Source organism: Antechinus flavipes, chromosome 3 (assembly GCF_016432865.1).
Source record: "Antechinus flavipes isolate AdamAnt ecotype Samford, QLD, Australia chromosome 3, AdamAnt_v2, whole genome shotgun sequence".
Classification (NCBI taxonomy): domain Eukaryota; kingdom Metazoa; phylum Chordata; class Mammalia; order Dasyuromorphia; family Dasyuridae; genus Antechinus; species Antechinus flavipes.
This window is the reverse complement of record NC_067400.1, coordinates 1,737,572-1,751,065: the sequence shown is the minus strand read 5'-3', so window position 1 is coordinate 1,751,065 and position 13,494 is coordinate 1,737,572. Positions and strand designations below refer to the sequence as shown.

At 66.2% G+C, this 13,494-nt stretch overlaps 2 protein-coding genes across 3 annotated transcripts in view; one reads left to right on the top strand and one right to left on the bottom strand.

Annotated features, from left to right (window-relative positions):
* The window catches only part of ZZEF1 (zinc finger ZZ-type and EF-hand domain containing 1), a 44,056-nt gene extending 39,885 nt beyond the window's left edge, over nucleotides 1-4,171 (bottom strand). Inside the window, exons 1-3 of the mRNA XM_051985091.1 lie at nucleotides 3,779-4,171; nucleotides 732-876; nucleotides 30-224 (exon numbers count right to left, since the gene is read on the bottom strand). Of these exons, the coding sequence (XP_051841051.1) occupies nucleotides 30-224; nucleotides 732-876; nucleotides 3,779-4,171 (733 nt within the window). The remainder of the gene's footprint in view (nucleotides 1-29; nucleotides 225-731; nucleotides 877-3,778) is intronic.
* Nucleotides 4,172-4,326: 155 nt separating this feature from the next.
* On the top strand, nucleotides 4,327-11,977 carry LOC127558285 (neuferricin). Of its 2 annotated transcripts, none has more exons than XM_051991545.1 (4): nucleotides 4,327-4,671; nucleotides 4,979-5,119; nucleotides 8,775-8,961; nucleotides 9,171-9,926. In XM_051991545.1, exons 1-4 carry the CDS (start codon nucleotides 4,392-4,394, stop codon nucleotides 9,229-9,231), a joined length of 669 nt encoding a protein of 222 aa, XP_051847505.1. In that variant the 5' UTR covers nucleotides 4,327-4,391; the 3' UTR covers nucleotides 9,232-9,926. The 2 variants fall into 2 exon arrangements, with proteins under 2 accessions (XP_051847505.1, XP_051847504.1); XM_051991544.1 differs by lacking the exon at nucleotides 9,171-9,926 and adding an exon at nucleotides 9,935-11,977 and having other exon boundaries at nucleotides 4,328-4,671.
* Nucleotides 11,978-13,494: the final 1,517 nt, after the last annotated feature.

Sequence of the window (13,494 nt, the reverse complement as noted above, 5' to 3'; positions counted from 1 at the left end):
CTCCCGGCGGGCCCGGGGGCCGCCCTCACCCTTGTCCTTCTGCACGAGCTGGTCCAGAGACTCTCTCAGCACGGACGACCTCATGGCACAGACGGTGTGGCAGTAATCCAGCAGCGGGTAAGGGAGCGCCATGCTCGCGATGCGGTTCCGGTGCAGGAAGCGCAAGATCATGGCAGAGTGGGCGCCCAGGCTCTCCGTGCCTTCGGAAAAGATGTCGATGAAACCTGAAAAGCACAGGGGGCCGGTGGCCGCGGGCTCGGAGTCCGAGCTGCCCCGGACGGGGGTCCAGAACCGGCCTCGGACACTCTCTGGCCGTGTGACCTGGGAAAGGCGAGGGCCCCTTTTCTCGCCCCCCCACCTCCGGGACTGCGGGGAGAGAACGTGCGGAGACCGTGGCTGGTCTGTTGTGTCCCACTCTCTGGGACCCCCATGGGGGGGAGCTCATTTTGCTCATGAGGAAACTGAGGCAGGCGCCCGCCCAGGGTCCCCAGCCAGGGAGTGTCCGAGGCCGGACTGCTGACTCTGAGCCCGGGCTCTACACCCGAGGGACAAATGGGAAGGAGCCCAAAGTGCTGGAGAAGGAGAGAGGAACCGGAGGGGTCGATCTTCTCAGAGACCCCCACGGCCCGGGGCCAGCCCTCGCCATCCCAGCCCCCCAAGGGGCCGTCCCCCTCCCCCCGCGTGAGGCTGCGGGGGAGCAGGAAACCCGGGCCCAGGCCTGGCAGCCTCACCGGGAACCAGGGGGCAGGCCTGGAGCTGCCTGGTGACGTGGCTCAGCTCCCCGGGGAGGCTGGCGCCCCTGGAGCTCTTGAGGGCCTCCAGCATGTTCTCCACATCCACCGGGCCGTCCGCCTCCACGTCAAACTGGGCGAAGACCTGGCGGGCAGAGACGGGAGCGTCAGCCGGGAGACGGCAAGTCCCTGCCCGGGCCGAGCGCCCCGGAGCCCTTCTCCCGCCCAGGGCGCGCCCAGACTGCGGGACGCCGGAAAGGGGGGACTTTGGGGAGGGGGAGGGGGCTGAGCCTGGCCCCCTAAGCTCTGTCCTGAGCCCCAGCCCCGGACCCCACGGGCATCTGGGAGGGACCGTGCCTCGCCCTCCCCTCGGGCTTCCTCCTCCACGTGGGGGCTGGGTCCTCAGCTCCTTCTGCAGAGTCCTCCCTCCTATTCCACCTCCTGCCCGCTCCCTCTTCCCCCCCGGCAGAACCGGCTCCGTCCGCCCGGCCCTCGAGCTCCCTGGGGCTGCCCGGTGCCAGAGGTCCCTCCGCAGCAGGACCTTTACCTGCCCCCGCCGGGCTCCAGCCCCAGCGGCTCCTTCACCTCGCCCTTCCCCCGCTGCCCGGCCCCCCCGTGCGGCCCAGAAGCCAGAAGAGAAGACGGGAGTCCTCCCGAGTCCTCCCCCACACGAGGGAGCCCCTGCCAGCCTGGGAGGTCTGGGCCCCGAGAGGGCAGCTCCTGGGCAGCCTGCGGGGGCCCACCGGGGGAAGGGCTCCGGGGGCCCTGAAGCAGAGGCCGGGCCCGGGCAGAGCGTCCCACAGAAGCCCCCGACGGGAGGGGGGTCCTGGGCCAGCGGGGGCGGCTCTGCGGGGAGCCCCCTCCCACGAGTAAGGGCCGGACCTGGGCCTGGCTGGGCAAAAATCCCGCCCCAAGGAGCTGTTCCGGGGCAGGGGCTCAGACGGAAACTCAAACCGCCCTCGAGGAAAGCCACAGGGGGGCCCGAGCCCGGGCCCAAACCCAGCCAGGCCTCCGGAAGGGGCAAAGCCGAAGTTCGGCTCCGAGACGGTTTTAATAAACAAAGCGCGAGAAAAAACCAGGAAAAGCCCCGAGAGTCAGGGACGAGCGCGCGCCCCCGTCTGAGCCACGGACCCCGAAACCGCCAGCGGACCCCCCGACGTCCCGCGTCACGGACGCGCGCCTGACCCTGCGCCACCCTTGGGGGCTTCGGGGGCAAAGCGGACAGAGAGGACGCCCCGAGCCCGGGTCAGCAGCGCCAGGGGCGAGCCTGATGCCAGTCACGACGACGGGTGCCCAGGGCGCGCCGATGCCCGTGGGGGCAGCTCCCGGGGCGTCCGGAGGCTTCCCTGCCACAGACCCCACTCCTGCCCGGACTCGGGCTCCCGCCTCTGGCTCCCCAGGGAGACCTGCGGACTTTGACCGGAGACGAGGGGATGAGTGACGGCTCCTGCCACACCCTCCCCGAGGAAGCAGAACCTTCCTCCGGCCTCGGGCCCCCAGAGTCCCGGCCCCCTCTCCCTTCCGGAGCGGGCTGGGGGCTCCAGAGACGGGCCGAGCCCCATCCGTACCAAGTGCCGCCGGGGCCGAAGCCGCCCCAGTCTGTCCTCCAGACCGCAGACCGGGGGGCCCCGGGCCAGCCCCCCCCGGGGAGAGCCCGATGGAGGCAGCCCAGCGCCACGGCTCGTGCCCACCCCGCCACACCGGCCCCGTCCCTCCTCCCTCCTCGGCAGCTTCCTGCGGGGGGTCGGGGCTGGAGACCGGGGGACCCTCCCTCCCACCGCCAAGCATCAGCGAGAGCCCCCGAGGCTGCCCAAGGGAGCAGTGACCGGCCCCCAGCCCAGGTCAAACCCGGGGGGGGGGGGCTGGCCTCTGGCTGCGAGCCCCTGGCCCCCCCCCCCCACGATGCACAGCTGGCCCCGGGGCAGGGTACGGAGGGAGCCCCCCCAGCCCCCCCCGGGGCCAGGACTCGGCGGCAGCCGTCTAGCCTGGGGGCGCGGGGGTCGAAACAGTCCCGTCACGAGTTCTACGTGGGGAAGGGGAACTGGGCCAGGACCCACGGGAGAGCAGGGGCGGCCCCGCACCCAAAGGGCCCCTCCCCAGGGAGCGCCCCCAACGCCGGTCTCTTCTGCTCCCCAAGCAGGGGCTCGGACCCAGCCTCGAACCGTCCAGCCTTGCCCCCCACCTGTATGGGCGCCGGGCCACTCACATGTGAAGCTGCCAGTCCCTCCCCCCATGCAGGTGACAGGTGTCCTGGGGGGGGGGTCTGGTCCCGCCCTCCCCCCATGCAGGCGCAGATATCCTGGGGGGGGTCTGGTCCCGCCCTCCCCCCACGCAGGTGACAGGTATCCTGGGGGGGGTCTGGTCCCGCCCTCCCCCCACGCAGGTGACAGGTGTCCTGGGGGGGTCTGTTCCCGCCCTCCCCCCCCCACGCAGGTGACAGGTATCCTGGGGGGGGTCTGGTCCCGCCCTCCCCCCATGCAGGTGACAGGTATCCTGGGGGGGTCTGTTCCCGCCCTCCCCCCACGCAGGTGACAGGTGTCCTGGGGGGGGGGTCTGGTCCCGCCCTCCCCCCACGCAGGTGACAGGTGTCCTGGGGGGGTCTGGTCCCGCCCTCCCCCCACGCAGGTGACAGGTATCCTGGGGGGGGTCTGGTCCCGCCCTCCCCCCATGCAGGTGACAGGCATCCTGGGGGGGTCTGGTCCCACCCTCCCCCCACGCAGGTGACAGGTGTCCTGGGGGGGTCTGGTCCCACCCTCCCCCCACGCAGGTGACAGGTGTCCTGGGGGGGGTCTGGTCCCGCCCTCCCCCCACGCAGGTGACAGGTGTCCTGGGGGGGTCTGGTCCCGCCCTCCCCCCATGCAGGTGACAGGCATCCTGGGGGGGTCTGTTCCCGCCCCCCCCCACGCAGGTGACAGGTGTCCTGGGGGGGTCTGGTCCCGCCCTCCCCCCACGCAGGTGACAGGTATCCTGGGGGGGGTCTGGTCCCGCCCTCCCCCACATGCAGGTGACAGGTGCCCTCCCCTACCCCCACCCCGCGCGAGCCTCACCTCGTCGCCGGCCCCGCGCGCCTCCAGGGCCTCCCGCAGCTGCTCCCCGCTCACCACCGAGTCCCCGCGGGCCCGGCGCTCCTCCAGCCAGCGCAGCAGCGCTGGGCGGCCCGAGCCGTCGGGGGCCGGGGCCGGGGCCGGGCCAGGGGCACCGGGGCTCAGGCGGGCCGCCTGTCGCAGCGCTCCGGGCTCCAGCAGCGCCGCGGGTCCCGGCAGGCCGCCCGCAGAGGGACCGGCGGGCCCCGGGGCGCTGCAGACCAGGCCCGCAGTCTCGGGTCCGGGCGCTCCCGGGCCCGGCCCCGGCCCCCCTGGCCCGGTCCCCGGCCCAGAGCAGCCCCCGGCCGGGCCCTCGAGCTCTTCGTCGTCGCTGCCGCCGCTCGGGACATTCCCCATGGCCCGCAGCGCCCGTGCCCGCCGCCGGCCGGGACTGACTGGCGCAGGCGCGGCGCGGGGCGGGGCGGGGCGCGCCCACTTCCTGCGGCCTCTTCCGGCTTCCGCCCTCCAGCCCCGCCTCCGCTCCCATCAGTCCCCCGCCATCTTGGTAGGGTCACGTCCGGATCGAGGGCCGGCGGCCGCCATCTTTGTGAGGGGCGGCGGGCGAGCGCAGACTCCGATGCCGGGGAGGAGGAGCGTGAGCGGCGGCGCGGAGCCACGGCCGAGCTTGGCCGTGGCCGTGGCCGTGACCGTGGCCGTGACCGTGGCGGCGGCGGCCTGGCTGCTGGGTGGCCGGGAAGCCGGCTCGAGGCCCCGGCTGCTCCGCGCCGCCGAGCTGGCCCGCTACCGCGGGGACGCGGGCGAACCCGGCCTCTACCTGGCACTGCTGGGCCGCGTGTTCGATGTGGAGGCCGGGAGGGCTCACTACGCGCGCGGCCGTGCCTACAGCGGCCTGGCCGGTGCGCGCCCCCGACGCAGGCCGGGCCCCTCCCCCCCTCCGCGGGCAGGGTGGGGAATGGGGGTGGGGAGGGGGGCGTGACCTGCGCCTCCCCTCCCCTGGGTGAACCTCTGCCTTGCCTGGGTCATTGCCCTGCTCGGCACCGTCCGTGACCTGCACCCCGGCAGTACTGCGTGGGGGGCTGGGGCGCCCCTTCCCCTGGGCCCTAACTCCCTGTGCCCCCCCCCCGCGGTGCTCCATGCGGTCCGCGGGGCGCCCTTTCCTGTCCCCCCCCCCCCCCCGTGCTGACCCAGGCCCTGTCCCTGCAGGTCGCGATGCCTCCCGAGCCTTTGTGACCGGGGACTTCTCGCAGGAAGGCCTGAGCGACGACGTGTCGGACTTTTGTCCCGCGCAGATGCTCATCCTGCGGGACTGGCTGCGGTTCTACGAGAAGAACTACGCCTTCGTGGGTGCGCCAGGGGTCGGGGTGGGGGGGGGCTCCTCTGCCCAAAGCGCCTTCTTGGGGAACGGCACAAAAAACAATTTAGGAGAGGTTGGCCCCCAAGTGGGCAGAGCATGGCATGAAGCGGGCATGAAGCGGGCATGAAGCGCAAGGGCAGGAAGAAGCCTGTGAAACGAGCAAGACTGGAAGGATCCCCTGGGAAGGAGCTCGTTAAGGGGGGCCCGGAGCTGGAGACAAACCCCAGCACGGGAGGGAGCAGGACTGCAGCCAAGGGCAGAGTCTGCCAGGCCGCCAGAAAGCGGGGAAAGGAAGCGGGAGTTTAAAGAAAACATCAGCGAGAGCGACACGGGGGAAGATGTGAGGAGAATTAACGGTTTGGAGGAAGAACGGGCAGCATTTTGCCCAGGAAAAAACCTTCTGAAAACCAGAGGGGGCGAAGGAGAAGCGGATGACCGCGAGACGACGTAGTCAGAAGCTGGAAAGAAGGAAAGGAGACAGCTCTGTCCCTGCCGCTGCCTCTGCCTCTCTTTTAAGGGACCTGAGAAGAGAAAAACTGGACTTTCCAAAAGCCAGGACGAAAAAAGACCCCTGGCACCCCAGCGCAAGGAGTGGTCACAGAAGGTGCCCGGCCGGCCGGTTAGAGCCCCCTGCCCGGCCCGGGGCCTGCGCGTGCTCGGTGCGAGAGACCCCGGGGCGCTCGGTGTGGAAGTGCCCAGAAGGAGCAGCTGTGTGGCCTCGGGGGGCCCAGCTTTGGAACTTTGATGTGGAAGAAGACCCAAACACCCATTTTCTGCAGCCCGTGGCCTATGTTGCATCCGCTTGTGCTTCTCCCCCTGCGACCCCTCGCCCTCTAGTGCCCAGCCCGGGTGGCCGGAGGATTTCACACCCATCTCACGGGCTGCCTCCCACACCCCCTCCGAACTTCCCGTGGTCTTCAGGATGAAGTCTGAAGTGCTCTCTGGCTCCCACCTGTTTCCAGTTGTCTTATCTCCTCTGATCCAATGACCTTGGCCCTCCCGGCTGCTCCATCTTGCTCAGCTTCTCTGGCTGCCCTTTGCTCCTTCCCCACCCTTGTTACTTCCAGGATTATCTATTTCCTGCTTATCCCATACATACAGGCAGGTGCTGGGCTTTGCCTTTCTTCACGCCCTCAGTGCTAAGCACTAGAGTCTGGCACACAGTAGGTGCTCAAAAAAAGTTTGTTAACCTTCCTTCCACAAAAGAACTCTTCTGGTAGTTGAGGAAGGCTGTCCTGTCCCCCTACCATCCCCCTAATAATCTGTTCTCCAAATAAAACGTCCTCATTGCCTTCAGCTGACCCTCACCCGGCCTGGTCGCCAGCTTCTTCCCCATCCTTCTTTTGGACCCGAAAGATTTAGGAGTCCAACGTCCTCATTTTGTAGACCAGAAATCAAGTCCTGGAAGAGGAAGAAGGTTCGCCTCCTTGGAGAGCACCATGGGAGAAAAAGGTCATTTGCTTTTCCCTGGATTGCCCAGTCTTCCTCCTGACCTCCCCGGCTCCATCCTCCTCCAGTTCACTCCCATAAGTGTTGTTGGGGCATCCTCACTTTGTTGCCAAAATAATCCCCATAAACCCCGGCCCAGGCAGCCCCAACCCCCAAATCTTCGATGACAACTACCTAGAAAATGCAGGACTCTCCACCATCTGAGGGGTAACTGTCACATGCAGCTCCCTGTCATATCCTCCTCCCCATCCTTTCCTCCTCCGTCCCTTTGCCTGGGGTGCCCTCCCCCATTTTCTCTAGTTAAGTGCTCCCCTTCTTTCAGGGTCCAGGCCAAGCCCTCACTGTCACGTGCAGAAGCCTTCTCCAAGGTCCCTGGGCTCTGGAACTGCTCTTCGGTGTCACAGAGCTTCCTCCCTGCCCCCTGCATTATCTGCCATCCTCTGGGGCCTTTGTTTCCCCAATTTGGTTAAAGTTCACGGCCTAGATCCTGGTTTGGCCGGGAGCCAGGACAAGAGGTGAGGCCTGAGCTTGGAGGACAGGGCAAGGACTCGGGGCGAAGCCCAGTTCAGCACAACAGGCAGCCCCGAGGCCGCTGGTCTGGCGGGAGCCAGGAGCACATGAGGAAACCTGGTGGGAAGTAAAACTAGGAAGACAGACACGGCTCACGCCGTGGGAGAAATAATCATGGATGCCCGCTGTGCCAGGTGCCAGGTGGCTCTTCAAAGGCGCGTCCTAGAGAATAGACATTGCCAAGGGAAGCAGACTCCTTGGATCTTGGCGCTCCTCTGAGGTTGGGAGGGGGCACGTTTTACTTTCCTCCGACGGTCCTCCCTCCCCAAGTAGTCCTCATGATTCCCTGGAGGAGAACCACAGTGGGAAGAGCCCCCGACCTGAACTCGGCTGTCCAGTGATCGGTGACCTCAAGGGTTGATGTCTTGCCTGGCTCATGAATTGGATTTCAGCGGGGCGGTTGCCCAGTCATCAAAGGTCGTGGAAGACGAAAGTCAGGGGGACTGGCAGTGACCCGAGATGTAGTGGAGACAGCCCACCGAGCTCCGAGCTCTCCGCGCCCAGCCGCAGCCGCCCTCGTGGCGCCAGAACGGATCGTTGCAGTCTTCCCGCGTTTGGGGCGGACATTCCCGCCGGGGGCTCTGAGGCCCGTCCCCTGAGACGGTTTTACTGGGAGGAGGCCATTTTGTGTGCTAGCGCTCCTTGGAACCGCAGGTGAGAGGTGGGGACAGGCGGACCCAGGGCTTTGGCAGGCCCTCCCGCTCCGGGCGCTGCACCTCCCGGAACGCTCCACACTTCTCCTGGGTCACCCAGGACGTGAGCCCTGGCGTTCCGTGGTCAGCCCGAGGATAACGAGCGGAGGAAAGGCATTTCCGGAGTAGCCGGGAGGAGATTCCCGCTGGACTGTTCCTTTACCAACGCTGCGGCCTCCGACGAGTTTTTATTTCACCAAAGCCAGTTGGGGGGCGGCTGTCAGAGTCCGGAGTCTTCAGTTCTTTCAACAGTTTCAGGAAGATTTTGGAAACCTCCAACTGAAGCCCATTTCCAGGCCTTACTCCCGGCAGAAGCCTGATGCAGTCTGGGCCCGATGTGTGATGGGGCATCAGGAAGGAGTGGCGAGGCCGGCCCAGATCCTCTGCCCAGCTTTGTGGCCGGCTGTTCCCCCGCATGCCTCAGTGCCCAGGCCAGGATGCTCGCCAAAAGTTCTCGGAGATTCCGCGCCTTCATTTCTCTGGAAGAGAAGGCCCTCTCGGCCACCCGTCCCTTAAAATCCAGTTTGCATGAATGCAGCGTTAATGTTCCCATGGGCAAAGCCCCACGCCGAGCACTGGGGAGAGGAGAAAAGCTGCTTCCACTCCCTGACTCTCCAGCCCTCTGAGGCTCTCCTCCTATTGGCAGAAGCCGTTAAGCCCCTCTGCTGTCTCCCCGCCGGACTCTAGCCTGAGGACCTGGCCCTAGTCCGGCAGCAATTTGGATTTTTAGAAGGATCGTTCAGACGAGACTTTCGCCGGCTCAGGGGAAGCTTTCCAGGGACTGAGGGGGAGCAGAGGTTGCCGGGGCCCCTGCCCTCACCCAGCAACCGTGGCTGAGGGGACTTTGCCTTGCAGAGGGGGCCCGTGTTTGGGACTTGTCTTAGGGATGTGGGGAGAGCCGGCCGCTCTCATCTCGGTGTTCTCTTGCTCCCAGGAAAGCTGATCGGAAGGTTCTATGAGGAAAATGGAGAGCCCACTCCTGCCCTCCTCCTGGCGGAGGCCACCATGGCCCAGGGGGTGGCAGCCAGGGAGACAGAAGACGGGCAGAGGCAGCAGTTCCCCCCATGCAACTCGGAGTGGAGTTCGGCCAGCCCTGGCCGCTTCTGGTGCTCCAAACAGAGGTAAATGGGCAGGAAGTTGGGCGGGGACCTCCGCCTCTGGGAGGGGCTTCTTTGGGACAGAGCCACCTGCCTGGCATAGAGTAGGTGCTTAATAAATGCTTATTCCCTTCAACTATTAAAGATTTCAGTGAGAGCCTTTATGTAGTGCCCACTGTGTGCTGGTAATTGTGCTCAGTGCTCCGTGATTATTCCTTCGGTCCTCACGACAGCCCTGAGAGGTGGCCGCTATTATTGCCCCGATTTACAAAGGAGGAAACTGAGGGAGACTAGGTGAGACGGCTTGCCCAGTTGGAGGCTGGATTTGAACACAGGACTTCCTGACTCCAGACCCATCAATCCTCTGGGGAAAGAAGAAACTTGAGAGCCGGGCCACGGAGGCGACCAGGCCCAAGACCCGGGGGATAAATGACTGCGGCAGGATCCGCTGCCCCCTGGAGTCTCCCTCGGGCCCCCTGGGCCTGGCTCGTGTGTGAGGAGGTGCTGCTGCCCGCAGTGTGGGGGCAGGGGGACCCTGGCAGCGGAGGGAGGGAGGGAGGCCGAGGCCTTTTCGTTTGCCAGAACTTGGGCCTTTGAGAATGAGTTTCCCGAGTCTCAGCTTCACCAACAATGCATCGGCACACACTGCCCGTGCCGCAGCTGCTTCTCCTTGAGGGGTCCCCCCAGCCCCCCCCCCCGTCACCTCCGCTGGTGCAATAAGGTGGAAGCCCACCTCCCAGCTGCGCTTTCTGAGAGAATGTCAGCACGACCCAGCGGCACCCCCTTCCTCTCCCCCTTACCCGCAGTGCTCCCCAGACTCTGTCTTCTAGGCCCGGGGTCCCCATATTCTCAGCGAGGTTAGGGGGGATTTTTGTGAAGGGGAGAGTCAGTGGAGCATCCTTTGGGAGCTGCCCCCCGCTCTCTGAGAGGGGATCCCCCCAATCCTTGGCTGTGGGAGGCCGAGCTCCAGGGCCACTTTCTGCTCTTCTGTCCACAGCGGAGGCGTGACCAGGGCCTGGGCCGGGGTCCCCAGAAAGCTGTATCAGCCGGGGGGGAAGAAGCCCCGCTGTGTGTGTGTGAGAGCCACGGGCCCCCCCACCGGCCAGCCGGCCTCCGCCAGCCACGGCGACCGTGGCGACCTGGACGACCCGAGCCTGCAGGAGTACCCGGGCTGCCCGCCCCTGGCCAGCAGCTGCACCGTGCGAGACTGACGCCTTCGGCGGAGGAGGGGGCTGGGAGAGAAAGACGGGGCCCTCGGCTCATGGAGGGGGCACAGCCCCCAGAGAGCCCTGGGTGAGGAGGGGGAGGGGAGACGTCCAGGAGGCGTGAAGCTCCAGCAGAGCAGCTGAAAGGGCGGGCAGGTGCCCTCCTCCCTGCCCCCATCGGCCTGGCTGGGCAAGACCAAGGCAGGTGCTGGCAACGGGGGCCTCAGAGCCGGGGGCACCTTCAGGGAGCTTGGCCTTCAGCCGGCCATGGAGCCACCACTGACCACGTGGAGCGGCCGGGCCGGCTTTGGGGTGAATGAGTCAAACACCGTCGTTAAGCGCCCAGCAGTCGGCTCCTCCTCGGAACGGAGGGAGGTTCTCATCCCGAGTCCCCGGCGGTCGTGGACCTGGCGCTCCTGGCTGGTGGTCAGGGACGGGCCGTGTGTGCTCCGACCGGCTCCCTTTGCTGGAGCCCCCGAGGACGTGGCGGCTTTTTTCTCTTCCCGAGAGCGCCCTGCTCCTTGTCCCGCAGAACCGCAGAATTCCGGCACTCGCCCCACGGTGAGCCGGGGCCCCATCGACGGGCAGCCCCTCAGCGTCCTTCACTTTGGCCCTGAGAAGGGAGCTGCTGGGAGAAGTTTTTGTGGGCACAGATCATGTCTTTTGGTCGTCTGTCCATTGGGACACGGCTTTCTTTTGGGGGTGGGGGTCACGCAGCCGGGAAGTGTCAAGTCTCTGAGGTCCAATTTGAACTCGGGTCCTCCCGACTTCAGGGCTGGTTCTCTCTCCACTGCGCCCCCTAGCGGCCCCCGGACATGGCGTATTTTTTATAAACCTGACTCGGTTCCCGCAGTTTGAGAAACGAGACCTTACTCGAGACACTTGCTCCGAGATTGTTTTTATAGTGACGAGCGCTGACTGGGTTTGCTCCCGTTTATTCTCTCCCTGGGGTTTTGGGACTGAGCGCCCCCCTCCCCCCAATGCCATCCCCCTCCTCCATTCCTAAGAGATTCCCGTCGCCACCACGTGGCTGGGGGCTGCGGGTCATTCGGCAGAGGCGGTCACCCCCGTGAGCGTCTCTGTTTCCTGTGCTCTCACTGAAGAGAGCTGCGAGTTTCCAGGGACTCACTCTCGCTCCTGTGCAAAGGCCTCGGACCCCCTCCCCACCCTAACCCCCCCTCCCCCAGGCCCTCCCTGTCTCCCCGCCCCGGTGCCCGGCCGGGCCCTTCCGATTTCTCACAACTTCCAGCTGAAATGCTCCTTGGTTAATTGGGGGAGGAGGGGAGCGTCCCCGGTTGCCGAAGTCCGGCTTCCTGGGCGTTGTTTCCGCCTAGTGGGCACGTGGGGCCAGAGCTGAGCAGGGCAAGTTTCACTCCCTTCCCCTCTCCCCCTTTTTTATGGCGGTTCCTTGCACCATCCCACGTCCCCTTTTCCCAGTTCCTGGAGCGCGCCCTCCTTAATTTCCTCACTTTTTAAAAAGTTCTCCCTTTGTCTTCCGGACTGTGCCCTCTGCCTATCTGTGCCCTCTACCTATCTGTGCCCTCTGCCTATCTGTGCCCTACCGGCCATGACGATGAGAAAGTTCTAATGACTCGCGTATCCTTGGGGCCAAACCCTTAGAGAAGAGTGTTCAGAACTTTTCCGTGTAATTGGAGAAAGGTTTTGGAAAACCTAGATGCTTTAGGGGCGGCCGGTCGGTGCAGTGGGGAGCGTCCCGAATTCAGGGCTTGGGCTCCAATCTGGCCTCAGACACTTAACCCGTCCTGGCTGTGCGACCCTGGGCAGGTCACCCCAATCGCCTCAGCAAAAATAAATAAAAAGCAAGTGCTTTGTTACAGCGTCTGTGATTTCTTGTTTCAAACAGAAGCAAAGGTGGAGCTGCCCTCGGGTATTTGCCTTTTAACAGGACGGACCGGGAGGGGGGGGAGGGAGGGAAGGGCAGCGCCGGGAGTCTGCCCACGACGGGGTCTCAGTCCCAGACCGGGGGGGTGGGGGGGGAGGTTTCCGGGGGTAAAGTGCCACATGTTTCGCTCCACTGGACGGAGAAGGCTGGAGAGCATCGGCCGTTGTCCAGAGTGACGGCCGAGCTGCTCCAGGCAACTGAGCGGTGGCGCCCCTGCCCAGAATCCCTGGCGACTCTCGGGACCGCCCGTGTGTCCGGCCTCCGTTCCGCTCCCCGCGGTGGTCCCCGAGCTGTGGGGCGGCCGCCCCCCTGTGGCAGCAGCCGCCATGACCCCTGGGCGCTCCGTCCGCCCGGCCCGGAGACTGCACGGCCGCCCTTGGAACTGTCCCCGGAGGATTCTGGAGCAGGACCGGGTGCCCCACCCTGGGGTCCGGCCGGCTGCAGGGGGCGCAGGTGTAGGGCCCGGCGCTCGCGGGCTGCTCAGGACAGTGCGAGTGCTCGGCTCTCCTCTGCGCTGGGAAAGCGGCTCCTCTCAGAGCGTGCGCAGGGACTCCTGCTGGAGGCAGCCTCCACACCCGGCCCGCATCCTCCCCCCGCTCTCCCCAGCCCAGAGTCGGTTCTCGGCTCCGCTTTGCTGCCGGTCCCTGTGAGTGTCTCCCCTCCCCCGCAGGTCCAGAATGAGCTGCCACCTTCCCCAGAAGGCCCAAAGCCCCGTTCTTGCTGCCCGGATGAGGTCAAGTTCTTCCCCAAACACAAGCTGGGGGGCCCTGAGCAAGTCTCAACCCTGTTTTTCCACCGTAAAATGGGCAAAACCATCTCTCCTTGCCCGACCTTAATCGCCACAAATGCCGGCTATTGCATCACGCCACTCAAAGCTCCATTTCCACGGGTGGGGGCGCCCGCTTCCTGGCCCGGCAGACTCCGGGGCCTCCTCCCCTCCGCCATCCCCGGCAGCCGCCTCGGCTGGGCCGCTTCCCCCGCCCGCCACTGCCGCCTTCCGGGTCCCCACGGGGAGCCTCTGGCCGTCCCTGGCCGGCCTCTTCCCCCGCTTCTCCCCTCGAGGCTTCCCTCTCCAGGTGGCCGGTCAGCCTGATGGCCTTTCGGGGCCCACTTCCCGAGGGCGCGGGCTCCCCTGGAGGTTTCCCCGGCCAAGCTCGCCGCCTGCGGGGCAGAACGGTGGGGGCGGGGGGGCCACAGGGCCGAGGGTTTCACTGGGTGCTGGGTGTGAAGGGGGCAGAGCCAGTGGGCTGGGGAGGGTCGGGCAGCCAGTCGGGGGGCCCAGGGCAGGGGCGGGGGGACCGTCTGGGAAGGCAGCCAAAGGGAAGTTTGCTGCTTATGGAACGGGCACCGTGGGGCACCATGGGAAGAGTGGGAAGCGTGTGTGTGTGGGGGGAGATGAAGGGCGGGGGGATGGGAACCCAAGAGGTGCTGGTGGTTTAGATCTGGAAC

Excerpts from the sequence above, each read along its gene's own strand:
- LOC127558285 (XM_051991544.1), top strand. The coding sequence starts at position 4,392 with ATGCCGGGGAGGAGGAGCGTGAGCGGCGGCGCGGAGCCACGGCCGAGC. Across the intron at positions 5,120-8,774 it reads GAAGAACTACGCCTTCGTGG|GAAAGCTGATCGGAAGGTTC; the intron begins GTGCGCCAGGGG and ends TCTTGCTCCCAG. Across the intron at positions 8,962-9,934 it reads TTCTGGTGCTCCAAACAGAG|CGGAGGCGTGACCAGGGCCT; the intron begins GTAAATGGGCAG and ends TTCTGTCCACAG.